This window comes from Pongo abelii, chromosome 10, assembly GCF_028885655.2.
Source record: "Pongo abelii isolate AG06213 chromosome 10, NHGRI_mPonAbe1-v2.0_pri, whole genome shotgun sequence".
Lineage (NCBI taxonomy): Eukaryota > Metazoa > Chordata > Mammalia > Primates > Hominidae > Pongo > Pongo abelii.
Genome location: NC_071995.2, coordinates 50248157 through 50261116, shown reverse-complemented (window position 1 = coordinate 50261116; position 12960 = coordinate 50248157). Strand labels below are relative to the sequence as shown.

At 41.9% G+C, this 12960-nt stretch overlaps 1 protein-coding gene across 1 annotated transcript; it reads left to right on the top strand.

Annotated features, from left to right (window-relative positions):
- The first annotated feature begins 405 nt into the window (after window positions 1-405).
- On the top strand, window positions 406-6469 carry LOC100449906 (keratin, type II cytoskeletal 6A). The gene is made up of 9 exons (XM_002823267.5): window positions 406-1014; window positions 1921-2135; window positions 2481-2541; window positions 2700-2795; window positions 2920-3084; window positions 3586-3711; window positions 5096-5316; window positions 5541-5575; window positions 5689-6469. Exons 1-9 carry the CDS (start codon window positions 475-477, stop codon window positions 5922-5924), a joined length of 1695 nt encoding a protein of 564 aa, XP_002823313.3. The 5' UTR covers window positions 406-474; the 3' UTR covers window positions 5925-6469.
- Window positions 6470-12960: the final 6491 nt, after the last annotated feature.

The following is a 12960-nucleotide window of genomic DNA, read 5'->3' as shown; positions in this document are numbered from 1 at the left end:
CCTTCAGGAAGGATCCCACTCAGAGGGTGAGGCTGGTGCCAGTGGAGTAGAAGACCTGTGTGGGAAGGGGGCACACAGGGAGTGTCTGATGAAGAAGAAGGAGGGGACAATTATCACAGATCAGCTCCTTGTCTCCTTTGTTTGAGGACATGACTAACTCATGACTTCAGTGAATGTATACCCAGGTTTATTGTGTTAGGATCAAGTCAAGGCTGGAAGGCAGGAGAATTTCTCTATGACTAAAGGAAGCCAAAAAGCAATCTTCATATTTCATACCTCTCTAGAAACTGGGTGTGATCTCACTGTTAGTAAAGCCCAGCCCTTCCCAATCTGCAAGCTCACCTTCCAGGACTGGGCCCAGCCCATGCTCTCCATATATAAGCTGCTGCCCCGAGCCTGATTCCTAGTCCTGCTTCTCTTCCCTCTCTCCTCCAGCCTCTCACACTCTCCTCAGCTCTCTCATCTCCTGAAACCATGGCCAGCACATCCACCACCATCAGGAGCCACAGCAGCAGCCGCCGGGGTTTCAGTGCCGGCTCAGCCAGGCTCCCTGGGGTCAGCCGCACTGGCTTCAGCAGCGTCTCTGTGTCGCGCTCCAGGGGCAGTGGTGGCCTGGGTGGTGCGTGTGGAGGAGCTGGCTTTGGCAGCCGCAGCCTGTATGGCCTGGGGGGCTCCAAGAGGATCTCCATTGGAGGGGGCAGCTGTGCCATCAGTGGCGGCTATGGCAGCAGAGCCGGAGGCAGCTATGGTTTTGGTGGCACCGGGAGTGGATTTGGTTTTGGTGGCGGAGCCGGCATTGGCTTTGGTCTGGGTGGTGGAGCCGGCCTTGCTGGTGGCTTTGGGGGCCCTGGCTTCCCTGTGTGCCCCCCTGGAGGCATCCAAGAGGTCACCGTCAACCAGAGTCTCCTGACTCCCCTCAACCTGCAAATCGATCCCACCATCCAGCGGGTGCGGGCTGAGGAGCGTGAACAGATCAAGACCCTCAACAACAAGTTTGCCTCCTTCATCGACAAGGTGAGCCAGTGCCATGCCCTCCATGGGGCACCTCAGGGTCCCTAGACCAGAAGAGCAACACCTTCCTGCCAGGGAGACCTAGGAGGGAGGGAGAAGGGGATTCAGCCCAGCTCTGCAGAGAGTGCAGATGGCTGCTGGTGCCCAGCAGGCAGCAGGGATGGGCATCACTCCCCCATGGGATCTCTGGAGTGGCCCTCACTCCTGCCTAGGGAGAGCCGTAACTTTTCATGACCCTGAAGCACCAATGAGGCCATCAGAGAATGGAGTAGGTTAACTCTTCCCTTTGAAGTGTCAAAGAAAATGCCAGGAGTACACGGGCTGGTAAATTACACTCTGGGGTCTGGATAAGAGGAAAAAAATATTGGAAACAAAAGAAAGGATATTTTGGCTAGATTAAGAAAAAAGAGACTTAAAACGTTTATACGTTATGTGGAAATGTTAATTAATCCTCAAAACAAAGAATGACCATAACATCAGGATGTTTTAGAGAGACTTGCACAAATGGGAAATGAGGCTGGAATCGAATCATTGGGCAACATTTAACATCTCTTCTAACTGAGGTCCTATCAGTAACAAAAACTGTGTAAAATTCATCAGATGAATACTATTTTATAACTATGTAATTGTGGCTGGGAAAAGAAGGAAAAGATGTGTTGAAACTCATTAACATGTTCAATAACTTAGAGAGTGAGAACACCTCAATGGTCCGTGGGACAATTTCTCTAGTGAGATTGGTGGGGTGCAAAGGAAAAGGGGTTGGGGGAGCAGAGCTCAGCCTGAGCCTCTCTACATGAACTGTAGTAGCCCAGCACCATGGGAACCTCCCGGACCTGCCAGGAAACTGGATACCAGACACTTTTTCTTCCTTCCGTTGCCTGGAAAATGATCATCTTGTCTCTCTTTCAGGTGCGGTTCCTGGAGCAGCAGAACAAGGTTCTGGAAACCAAGTGGACCCTGCTGCAGGAGCAGGGAACCAAGACCGTGAGACAGAACCTGGAGCCGTTATTCGAGCAGTACCTCAACAACCTCAGGAGGCAGCTGGACAGCATCGTGGGGGAACGGGGCCGCCTGGACTCGGAGCTCAGAGGCATGCAGGATCTGGTGGAGGACTTCAAGAACAAGTGAGTTAAATAGGAGAAATGGACTCAGTTTCCTGCAGCGCACACTTCAAGACTGTTGGGCGACCAGGGCCAGAAGGGGGTAAGATTCCTAACAACCCATGTCCATGGAAATGAAAAGCACAAATTAGTCCCTAGGAGCAAACCTGCAAGAACCACAGATGGTTATGGGAGGATGGGGAGATTAAAGAAGTGGCAAATTTAGTAGAAGGAAAAATAGTCTCAGGCTCTCTGTGGCAGGAAAGCCCAATTAGAATGTTCCATTTGGGAAAATGTTGAATCCCAGGCTGCTTTTCTGTTTCATCCTACCCACTGGCTCAAATGTATCCCATGCCTTTCTTCCTGTAGATATGAGGATGAAATCAACAAGCGCACAGCAGCAGAGAATGAATTTGTGACTCTGAAGAAGGTGAGCAGATGAAGCCAGGGGTTCAAATTCATTTAGAAGGAGAGAAGTGGCTCTGTGTTCTCACTCGCCTGGGAGAGGAGAATTGGCAGGGGGACTAGAAGATGGGTAGATTGGAAAGGTGCACTCAGGTAACTCCAGGTTGTTGGCTCTTTCTCCAGGATGTGGATGCTGCCTACATGAACAAGGTTGAACTGCAAGCCAAGGCAGACACTCTCACAGATGAGATCAACTTCCTGAGAGCCTTGTATGATGCAGTAAGCATCTCCACCGTCCTTCTGTTTACTCTGATGGGGTCTGCAAAAGGGAGAAGTTGTATAGGGTTGGGTATCTCTGTAAATGTCGGAAGTGAAGTTGATCTTATGACCTTTTGTTCTGCAGGAGCTGTCCCAGATGCAGACCCACATCTCAGACACGTCCGTGGTGCTGTCCATGGACAACAACCGCAACCTGGACCTGGACAGCATCATCGCCGAGGTCAAGGCCCAATATGAGGAGATTGCTCAGAGGAGCCGGGCTGAGGCTGAGTCCTGGTACCAGACCAAGGTGAGCAGGGAGTGGGCAGCTGCTGAGGAATCCCTGTGTCCATTCCTGAATACCAGAGGACTGCCGACTTCACTGGGGACATCCCCTGACAGGAAGCTGGCGTCCTCTCCCAGGACATGCACTCTGCACTATTAGAGTAGACATTTGCGGAACTTATGCCCAAGTCAAGGAGGAAAAAGAACCCAATGCAGGAGGAAAGCTACCATAGACAAGGACATAGTCATCTCTGCTTTTAGCTTCACTCTGATTGCTGACTTTTTGAAAATGGTATAGAACATTTCTACTCCCTAAAGAAACTAGGCAGGCGGTGGTCCCATAATGAGGATGGTCTGTGACTCCAGGGTTTAGTATCCACCCACCACATAACATCAACTTTTCCTCAAGTTTCTTGGGGAGAAGCCATTAGGTCCACTTCATGACATGCATGATACCCAAGTGAAAGTCATCACTCCCAGGTAAGAACCTGTAGACACTGTCTCTCTCTCCACCTCTGGGCTGCAGTACGAGGAGCTGCAGGTCACAGCAGGCAGACATGGGGACGACCTGCGCAACACCAAGCAGGAGATTGCTGAGATCAACCGCATGATCCAGAGGCTGAGATCTGAGATCGACCACGTCAAGAAGCAGGTATGGCGAGGGGCAATGGAAGAGAGAAGCATTTTCTTGTCAGGTCGTCAGGCAGTCATCAACCATTATATTAGGGAAAATCCCCTGGAACTCATCAAAACCAGAGAGAGGAGGCTATCAGTTCCTACCCTTAGTGGGTACCCACTGCTTAGGAGACATAGATCGTACCTATGGCATGACACAAACACATGAGAGAACCAGTCACGATGCTCAGAGTTGCAAAAACATGGCTTACAGCAGGAGTGTCCAATCTTTTGGCTTCCCTGGGCCACAGTGGAACAAGAACTGTCTTGGGCCACACATAAAATACACTATTGCAAACAATAGCTGATAAGCTAAACAAAACAAAACTTACAGCCTTGTCCAGTGGCTCATGCCTGTAATCCCAGCACTTTGGGAGGCTGAGGCTAGCGGATCATGAGGTCAGGAGTGAGAGACAAGCCTAACCAACATGGTGAAACACCGCCTCTATTAAAAATACAAAAAAATTAGCCAGGCATGGTGGAACATGCCTGTAGTCCCAGCTACTCAGGAGGCTGAGGCAGGAGAATCACTTGAGCCTGGGAGGTGGAGGTTGCAGTGAGCCGATAGCACGCCACTGCACTCCAGCCTGGGTGACAGAGCAAAACTCTGTCTCAAAAAGAAAAAGAAAAAGAAAAAACCCTCATAATGTATTCAGAAAGTTTAAGAATTTGTGCTGGGCTGCATTTAAAGCCATCTTGGGCTGTATGTGGCCTGTGAGCTGTAGGTTGGACAAGCTTGGTCTAGAGGAATTGGATGTATTTCCATAGGAAGACTGACTTGGAAACTGCAAAGGAAAAGATTGAAAAAGAAAAGGGCAGATAAGAAAGCACAAGGAACATTGTTTCAAATCTGCTCAAGACTCAAGGTGAAAGAGAGAGTAGAGGAAGGGCAAAGGACAAAGAAAAGTAGATGAGAGATTCTGAGGGGGAGGAAGGCAAGGTCTCAGCAGTCTCATGTGAAGACTCATCACCTTACTTCAGGATGGTCTTAATTTTGTGTATGTTAGTGTGGCATCTATATGAGGTAATCATAAGTGGTCTTGATTTGACTGTGGAGACAACACTCCAAACAAACCAGCAGGTCCATTTCTTCCAGTGTCTGTGTCCACTGCAGTGTCTCCCGTTAGTAAATATCCACATTTTCCAGCAGAGTGGTTCACAAAAAGGGTTATGAGTTTTTGTCAAATGAACCAGACTGGACAAAAACTGCAAAATAAAAAAACAATAGATAGGAAGAGTCAGAGCTCATTCACCATCAATTCTGGGCTCCTGGCCCCTTCTTCACTAGGAAATAACTAGCCAGGTTTAGTCTCCTCTGGAAGACTGGATGACAAGTTTCTTCTATTCCTTTCCTTTTCTAGTGCGCCAACCTGCAGGCCGCCATTGCTGATGCTGAGCAGCGTGGGGAGATGGCCCTCAAAGATGCCAAGAACAAGCTGGAAGGGCTGGAGGATGCCCTGCAGAAGGCCAAGCAGGACCTGGCCCGGCTGCTGAAGGAGTACCAGGAGCTGATGAATGTCAAGCTGGCCCTGGACGTGGAGATCGCCACCTACCGCAAGCTGCTGGAGGGCGAGGAGTGCAGGTGGGTAACTGACACGACCTCCTTCAACAGCTGAGTCCATCTTCAAGGTGCCTGGCACTGAGCACAACTTTAGGGTGCACTGCCCATGGCCATAATTGCTCTTCCTGAGAGAAAACTAAAAGAGCAGTTTCCCATGGACTCTTCCACCCACTGAGGCTGCCCACGCTGGTCCAGGGAAGGAAGAGCTCTCCGAGGTCTCACCCTAACTGTGTGCCTCTCCACAGGCTGAATGGCGAAGGTGTTGGACCAGTCAACATCTGTAAGTACCTTTGCTTGTCTTCCTCCCCTGCCCTCGCACTCTTCTGACTGGGCTCAGGCTGACAGGATGAGCTCACCGTGGCTTCTTGTGTCCTTGTCACCTCCCCACCACAGCTGTAGTGCAGTCCACCGTCTCCAGTGGCTATGGCGGTGCCAGCGGCGTCGGCAGTGGCTTAGGCCTGGGTGGAGGAAGCAGCTACTCCTATGGCAGTGGTCTTGGCGTTGGAGGTGGCTTCAGTTCCAGCAGTGGCAGAGCCATTGGGGGTGGCCTCAGCTCTGTTGGAGGTGGCAGTTCCACCATCAAGTACACCACCACCTCCTCCTCCAGCAGGAAGAGCTACAAGCACTGAAGTGCTTCAGCTAGCTCTCGGTCCCACAGTCTTCAGGCCCCTCTCTGGCTGCAGAGCCCTCTCCTCAGGTTGCCTGTCCTCTCCTGGCCTCCAGTCTCCCCTGCTGTCCCAGATAGAGCTGGGGATGGATGCTTAGTGCCCTCGCTTCTTCTCTCTCTCTCTCTACCATCTGAGCACCCATTGCTCACCATCAGATCAACCTCTGATTTTACATCATGATGTAATCACCACTGGAGCTTCACTTTGTTATTAAATTATTAATTTCTTGCCTCCAGTGTTCTATCTCTGAGGCTGAGCATCATAAGAAAATGATCTCTGCTCCTTTTCATTGCAGAGAATTGCCTGGGGCTTATTTCAGAACAACTTCCACTTGCTTTCCACTGGCTCCCAAACTCTCTACCTTACAAGTGTTGTGAACCCCCACCCCTGCAGTATCCATGAAAGCACAATGACTAGTCCTATGATGTACAAAGCCTGTATCTCTGCGATGATTTCTGTTCTCTTCGCTCTTTGCAATTGCTAAATAAAGCAGATTTATAATACAATGTATTCTTTTACTCTGCCTTGCTTTGGGACCAAAGTTTTGGGCTTAAACTTTTTTATCTGATAAGTGAGTATTTATTTTGAAAAGATAATCCATTCTTTATACACATAACTCCCCTCCTTTAGAGAGGTTCATCAAACTTCAGCTTGGTATCATGACATTCAGAGTGTATTTCTAGATCAAATTCCATCTGAACTTTTGGCAAATGGAGTGGGAGGCATCTGGTCCACCAGCGTTGTCCACTCCATTTTAACTGTCCATACCAGGAACTAGCATCCCATTCCCTCTGCCTTGGTTTCCAGGACCACCTTTCCCCTTATGCCAGGGCTCAGCCTAATTGTCCAGTTAAGAAACATATTCTCGGCCAACTAGAACAAGTTATTTGACAAAAGAATAAGATATGTGATTAATCATTATAATTGCCCTCATGAGCAAGAAACTTGCCTGACAACATGTATCAAGCACAATTAAAATGTGCATACACTGAACCGTAATTATACTTCTAGAAAGGTATCCTGAGGAAATAGAACAAATTCAGAAAGGTGTATGCACACAGATGTGCATCACAAGAATCTTCACAACAGGGAAAAGTTGGAGACGTTCGAGCTGGTCAAATTAAGAGCTCAAAGACTCATGCCAAAACTCAGATGCTTATTCCCTGAAGAGTGAAGACAGTAGAAGAAAAAAATTTCCTCCTTCTCATAGGAGAAGGCTCTGATAGAGATCCACAGATAGCAAGCCTAAGGCTCTGATAGAGATCCAAAGAAACCAAATCCATGTTGCTCAGAAGAGATGGTCCTATTCTTCTCTTTGGTGTGAACTGTCCTGGTTTAACTTCTGTGAATGGGGAAGGGGAAACTCAGAATAAGGTTCAAGTTTGGTCTATTGACTTGTCCTGTCCCCGGGCCACTTCAGTCCTTGTTGCCCCCATGAGTGACAATTATCTTCCTAACTCTAAGATTCTCGTATTACTGAATAAATTTTCTTGGATTATACTAGTGTTTCTGGATTCTGCTGTATTGATATCCAACTGTGTTCATGTCCAAAAGTTCCCCCAGCAATATGGGAAGTTTCTCACATTGGCACTTCCTCACATTCTCCCCAGAACTTTCCTGACAGCAAAAAGGTGAAGACTGACTTCCAAAATCTAAGCAATCTTACCGCATATATGTGTACCCTTGAGAAATAATGATAAAGAAAATAATTGACAAGAAAAATTATCTAGAATATAGCAATACAGCAAAAGGAGGTTAAAAATTATCCATATAGGTTTAAATAAAATTAAAATCTTATGGTTCATGGGCATTAAAAATGTAATAAATAATACTACAAACAACTCTATTGGAAATTTGATAGCTTAGTTTGAGAAGAATTGTTACTAATTCTTCTGTAAATGTTGAGTAGAATTCAGTAGTAAGGTAATCTGCTCCTGGATTTTTCTTTGTTCCAACAACCTTTTATTACTGATTCAACCTCATTACTTGCTATTGATCTGTTCAGGTTTTCTAATTCTTCTTAGTTCAATCTTGGTAGGTGTTTGTGTCCAGAAATTTACCCATTTCCTCTAGGTTTTCAAATTTATTGGCATATAGTTGTTCATAAGTAGTCTCTAGTGATCCTTTGTATTTCTGTGTTGTCCATTGTGATGTTTCCTTTTTCATTTCTGATTTTATTTATTTGCATCTTCTCTCTTTTTTTCTTAGTCTAGCTAATGGTTTGTCAATTTTGTTTATCAGCTTTTTGTTTCCTTGATCTTTGGTATTTTTTAGTCTCATTTTTGTTTATTTCTGATCTGATCTTTATTATTTATTTCCTTCTACTAATTTTGGGTTTGGTTCTTTCTTGTTTTTCTAGTTCCTCAAGGTACAACATTAGGTTGTTTATTGGAAACCTTTCTAGTTTTTTGATGTAGGCACTTATTGCTATAAACTTGCCTCTGTATTAACTCTTCTCAAATTATTCCAAAAAAATTAAAGCAGAGGAAATTCTTCCTAACTCATTCTACAAGGCCAGTATAATCCTGATATCAAAACCAGACAAGGACACAACATGGAAAAGAAAATTAAAGGCCAATATCCCTGATGAACACAGAGGCAAAAATTCTAAACAAAACACTAGCAAACCAAATTCAACAACACATCAGAAAGAGAATACGCCATAATCAAGTGGGATTTATCACAGAAATGCAAGGATGGTTCAATATATGCATATATGTCATACATCACATTAATAGAATGGACAGAAACCATATGATCATCTCAACAGATGAAGAGAAACTTTTGATAAAATTCAACATCCCTTCATAATAAAAACTCTTAATAAATTAGGTATAGAAAGAAAGTACCTCAATATAATAAAGTCCATATAGGACAAACCCATAGCTAACATCTTACTAAACAAGGAAAAGCTGAAACTTTTTCCTCTAAGAACTGGAACAAGACAAGGATGTCCTCTCACCACTTTCATGCAACATCGTATTGGAAGTCCTAGCCAGAGCAATTAGGCAACAAAAAGAAATAAAGGGCATCCAAACTGGAAAGGAGGAAGTCAAATTGTCCCTGTTTGCAGATGACATAATATTTTATATAGAGAAAACTAAAGACTACAAAAATGCTTAGAATTGATAAACAAATTCAGTAAAGTTGCAGGATACAAAATTAATAAACAAATACCAGTAGCATTTCTATACCCAAAAACAAAACTAGCTAAAAAAATCAAGAAGGCAATCCCATTTACAATAACTATAAAAATGAAATAAAATTTCCAGGAATAAATTTAACCAAGGAGGTGAGAAACTTCTGCAAGGAAAACCACAAAACTCTGATGAAATAAATTGAAGAACATACAAACAAATGGAAAGATATCCCATGCTCATGGAATGGAAAAATTAATATTGTTAAAATGGCAATACTACCCAAAGCAATCTACAGATTAATGCAATCCCTGTCAAAATATTAATGACGTTCTTTACCGAAGTAGAAAAAAAATTCTAAAATTTGTATGGAACCACAAAAGACCACCACCCCATGCCCAATAACCAAAGCAATACTGATCAAAAAGAACAAAGCTGAAGTTATTATACTACAAGATGTCAAAATATATCACAGTGCTGTAGTAACAAAAATAGCATGATACTGGCATAAAAACAGACACAGAGACCAATGGAACAGAATAGAGAACCCAGGAATTAATCTACATATCTATAGCCAACTGATTTTCGACTAAGTTTTCAACAACACTCGTTGGGGAAAAAAACAGCCTTTTCAATAAATGATGCTGGGAAAACTGAACATCCATATGCGAAAGAATGAAACTAGAGTCCTACCTCTCATTTTATATAAAAATCAACTCAAAATGAATGAAAGACATAAATGCAAGACCCAAAATGATAAAACTACTAGAAGAAAACATAAGGGAATCACTTCAGAACTTTGGTCTGGGAAAAGATTTTATAAATAAGACCTCAACAGCACAGGCAATGAAAGCAAAATTAAACAAATGGGATTGTATCAAACTAAAAAGCTTCTGTACTGAAGAGGAAACAATCAACAGAGTGAAAAGACAACCTACAGAATGAGACTAAAGTATTTGTTGAGTCTTCATCCAACAATATCCAGAATATATAAGGAACTCAAACATCTCAACAGCAAAACAGCAAACAATTCAATTTAAAAATTGGCAAATGATCTGAACAGACATTTATTGAAAGAAGACATACGAATGGTGAACAAATATATAAAAAATGCTCAACATCACTAATCAACAGGGAAACGCAAATCAAAACTACAATGAGCTATCATCTCACCCCAGTTAGGATGGCTTTATCAAAAAGACAAAAAATAACAAAAGCTGACAAGGATGCAGAGAAAAGAAAACACTTTTACATTGCTGGTGAATATATAAACTACCACAGCAACTATGAAGAATAGCATGGAGGTTCCCAAAACAACTACAAATAGAATTACTATATGATCCAGCAATCTCACTACTGAGAATTTATCCAAAGGAAAGGAAATCATGATATCAAAGAGATATCTAAACCTCATGTTTATTGCAGCACTATTCACAATAGCCAAGATGTGGAATCAACCTAGGTGTCCAGCAACAGATGAATGGATAAAGAAAATGTGGTATATATATGCTATGGAATACTATCCAGCCACAATAAAAAGTCAAATCTTGTCATTCTTGGCAACATCGATGGAACTGGAAGACATTATCTTAAGTGAAGTAAGCCACGGACACAAAGTTAAACACCACACATTCTTGCTCATATGTGGAAGCTTAAAAAACTTGGTCTTAGAGAAGTGAAAAGTAGGACAGAGGATACTAGAGGATAGGAAGGGTAGGGGGAAGGGTGGGATAGAGACAGACTTGTTATAAGACGTAAAATTACAGCTACTTTGAAGGAATAAGTTCTAGTGTTCTATACCACCATAGGATGACTATAGTTAACAATGTGTATAGTTTCAAACAGCTGGAAGGAGGATATTGAAAGTTCTCAACACAAAGAAATGCTAAACGTTTGAAAAGATGGATATGCTAATTACCCTGATCTGATAACTATACGTTATATGCCTAGAAATATCACTATGTACCTCATGAAGATGTACAATTATTATTCATCTATTAAAATTAAAATTTTAAAGGACTTTCATATTAAAAACAACTTGTAAACTTAGATTAAATGGGCTAAATCTTGAAGACACAAAATATCAAATATCTCACAAGGATAAACTGACAATCAGAACATCCATATATCTCTTAGATAAATTGAATCAATAATATATAACCTTTCAGTAAAGAAAGTATTGAGACAGATATTTTCATTGGTTCACTCTAGGAGCATTTAAAAAATGAGATGACAACAATACTCTACAATCTCTTTCAGAAAATAGAAGCAAGACAGCACTTTCTAATTCATCATATGGAGGCCAGTATAACACTTACATTAAAACTAGATAAAGACATTTCAAGAAAGAAAAACTACAGATCAATACTTATTATAAACATAGACACAAAAATGTTCAAGAAAATATTATCAAATTGAATCCAACCAAGTATATAAAGAATTATATAGTATGAACAAGTGGGATTTATTTCAGATATGCAAGCCTAGTTTAACATTGAAAATCAATCAATGCAATCCACTACATCAAAGGAATAAAAAAGGAAAATCAAGTGATTATAACAATTGATGCAAAAAAGGCATAAAACACAACCTAACACCAATTCAGGTTAAAAAAAATTAACTCTCAGAAAGCAAAGAATAGAGACAAACTTCCTAAACTTGGTAAAGAATGTCTAGAGAAATTCCATAGCTAATAACATCACACTTAATGTTGAGAGACTGGACCCTTTTCCCCTAGACTAAGAACAAGGCAAGCATATCCTCTCCCACTGTTATTCATAATGTACTGGAAATCAAACTAGATCAAGAAGATGTGAAAAAGAAATAAAAGTTAGACAGAAATGAAGAAATAAAGCTGTCTTTATTCTTATATGACATTATAACCTATGTAGAAAATTCTAAAGAATCTACCAAAAACCTCCAGGAAATAATAAGCAAAGATGGCAAAACTGCATTAAAAAAGGTTACTTTAAAAAGTAAGTACATTCTTTTTGTTTTGTTTTGTTTTGTTTTTGTTTGTGTTTTGAGACAGGGTTTTGTTCTGTTATCCAGGCTAGAGTGTAGTGGCATGATCATGGCTCACTGTAGCCTCAACCTCCCTGGTTCAAGCAAGCCTCCCACCTCAGCCACGCAAGTAGCTGGGACTACTGGTGCATGCCACCATGCATGGCTGATTTTTTGTATTTATTGTATAGATGGGGTTTCACCATATTGTCCAGGCTGGTTTTGAACTCTGGGGCTCAAGCAATCTACCTGCCTCGGTCTCCCAAACTGTTGGGATTACAGGTGTAAGCCACCACACCTGGCCAAAAAGTAAGTACATTCTTATATACCAGCAAAAAAGAACTGAAATTTGAAATTAAAAATCAATATTATTCACAATAACACAATTAGATTAAGTACTTATGCATAAATCTGACAAAATATGTAGAAAAGAAGCTATAGGTAGAAACTACTAAATAATGACTAAAGAAATCTAAGAGGTGAATAAATTAAGGCGTATTACATATTCAATATTATTAATTGAATTGACTCAATATTATTAATCTGTCAATGCTTTCTAACTTGATGTATAGATTCAACATAATTTCAGTACAAATCCCAGCAGGCTAGTTTCAACAAACTGAATAAAGATTGTATGTAAAGAAAATAGATCTTTGCAAGGTGAATACGTGAAACAATTATAGTGATGAAATAATGATATACATTTGCCAAAACCCACAAAATTTTTTGTTTTAAAATTAATGTTATTTTAATTGAAAAAGTAAGAATATAAATTTATGAAGTTCAATATGATGTTTATACATGTATACACACACAAACACACACACACACACACACACACACACCGAACTTGGAAT

Bases quoted from the DNA above. Each gene is read 5' to 3' on its own strand.
- LOC100449906 (XM_002823267.5), top strand. From the start codon at position 475: ATGGCCAGCACATCCACCACCATCAGGAGCCACAGCAGCAGCCGCCGG. The intron at 1,015-1,920 runs GTGAGCCAGTGC...TCTCTCTTTCAG, and splicing joins TTGCCTCCTTCATCGACAAG to GTGCGGTTCCTGGAGCAGCA. The intron at 3,085-3,585 runs GTGAGCAGGGAG...TCTGGGCTGCAG, and splicing joins AGTCCTGGTACCAGACCAAG to TACGAGGAGCTGCAGGTCAC.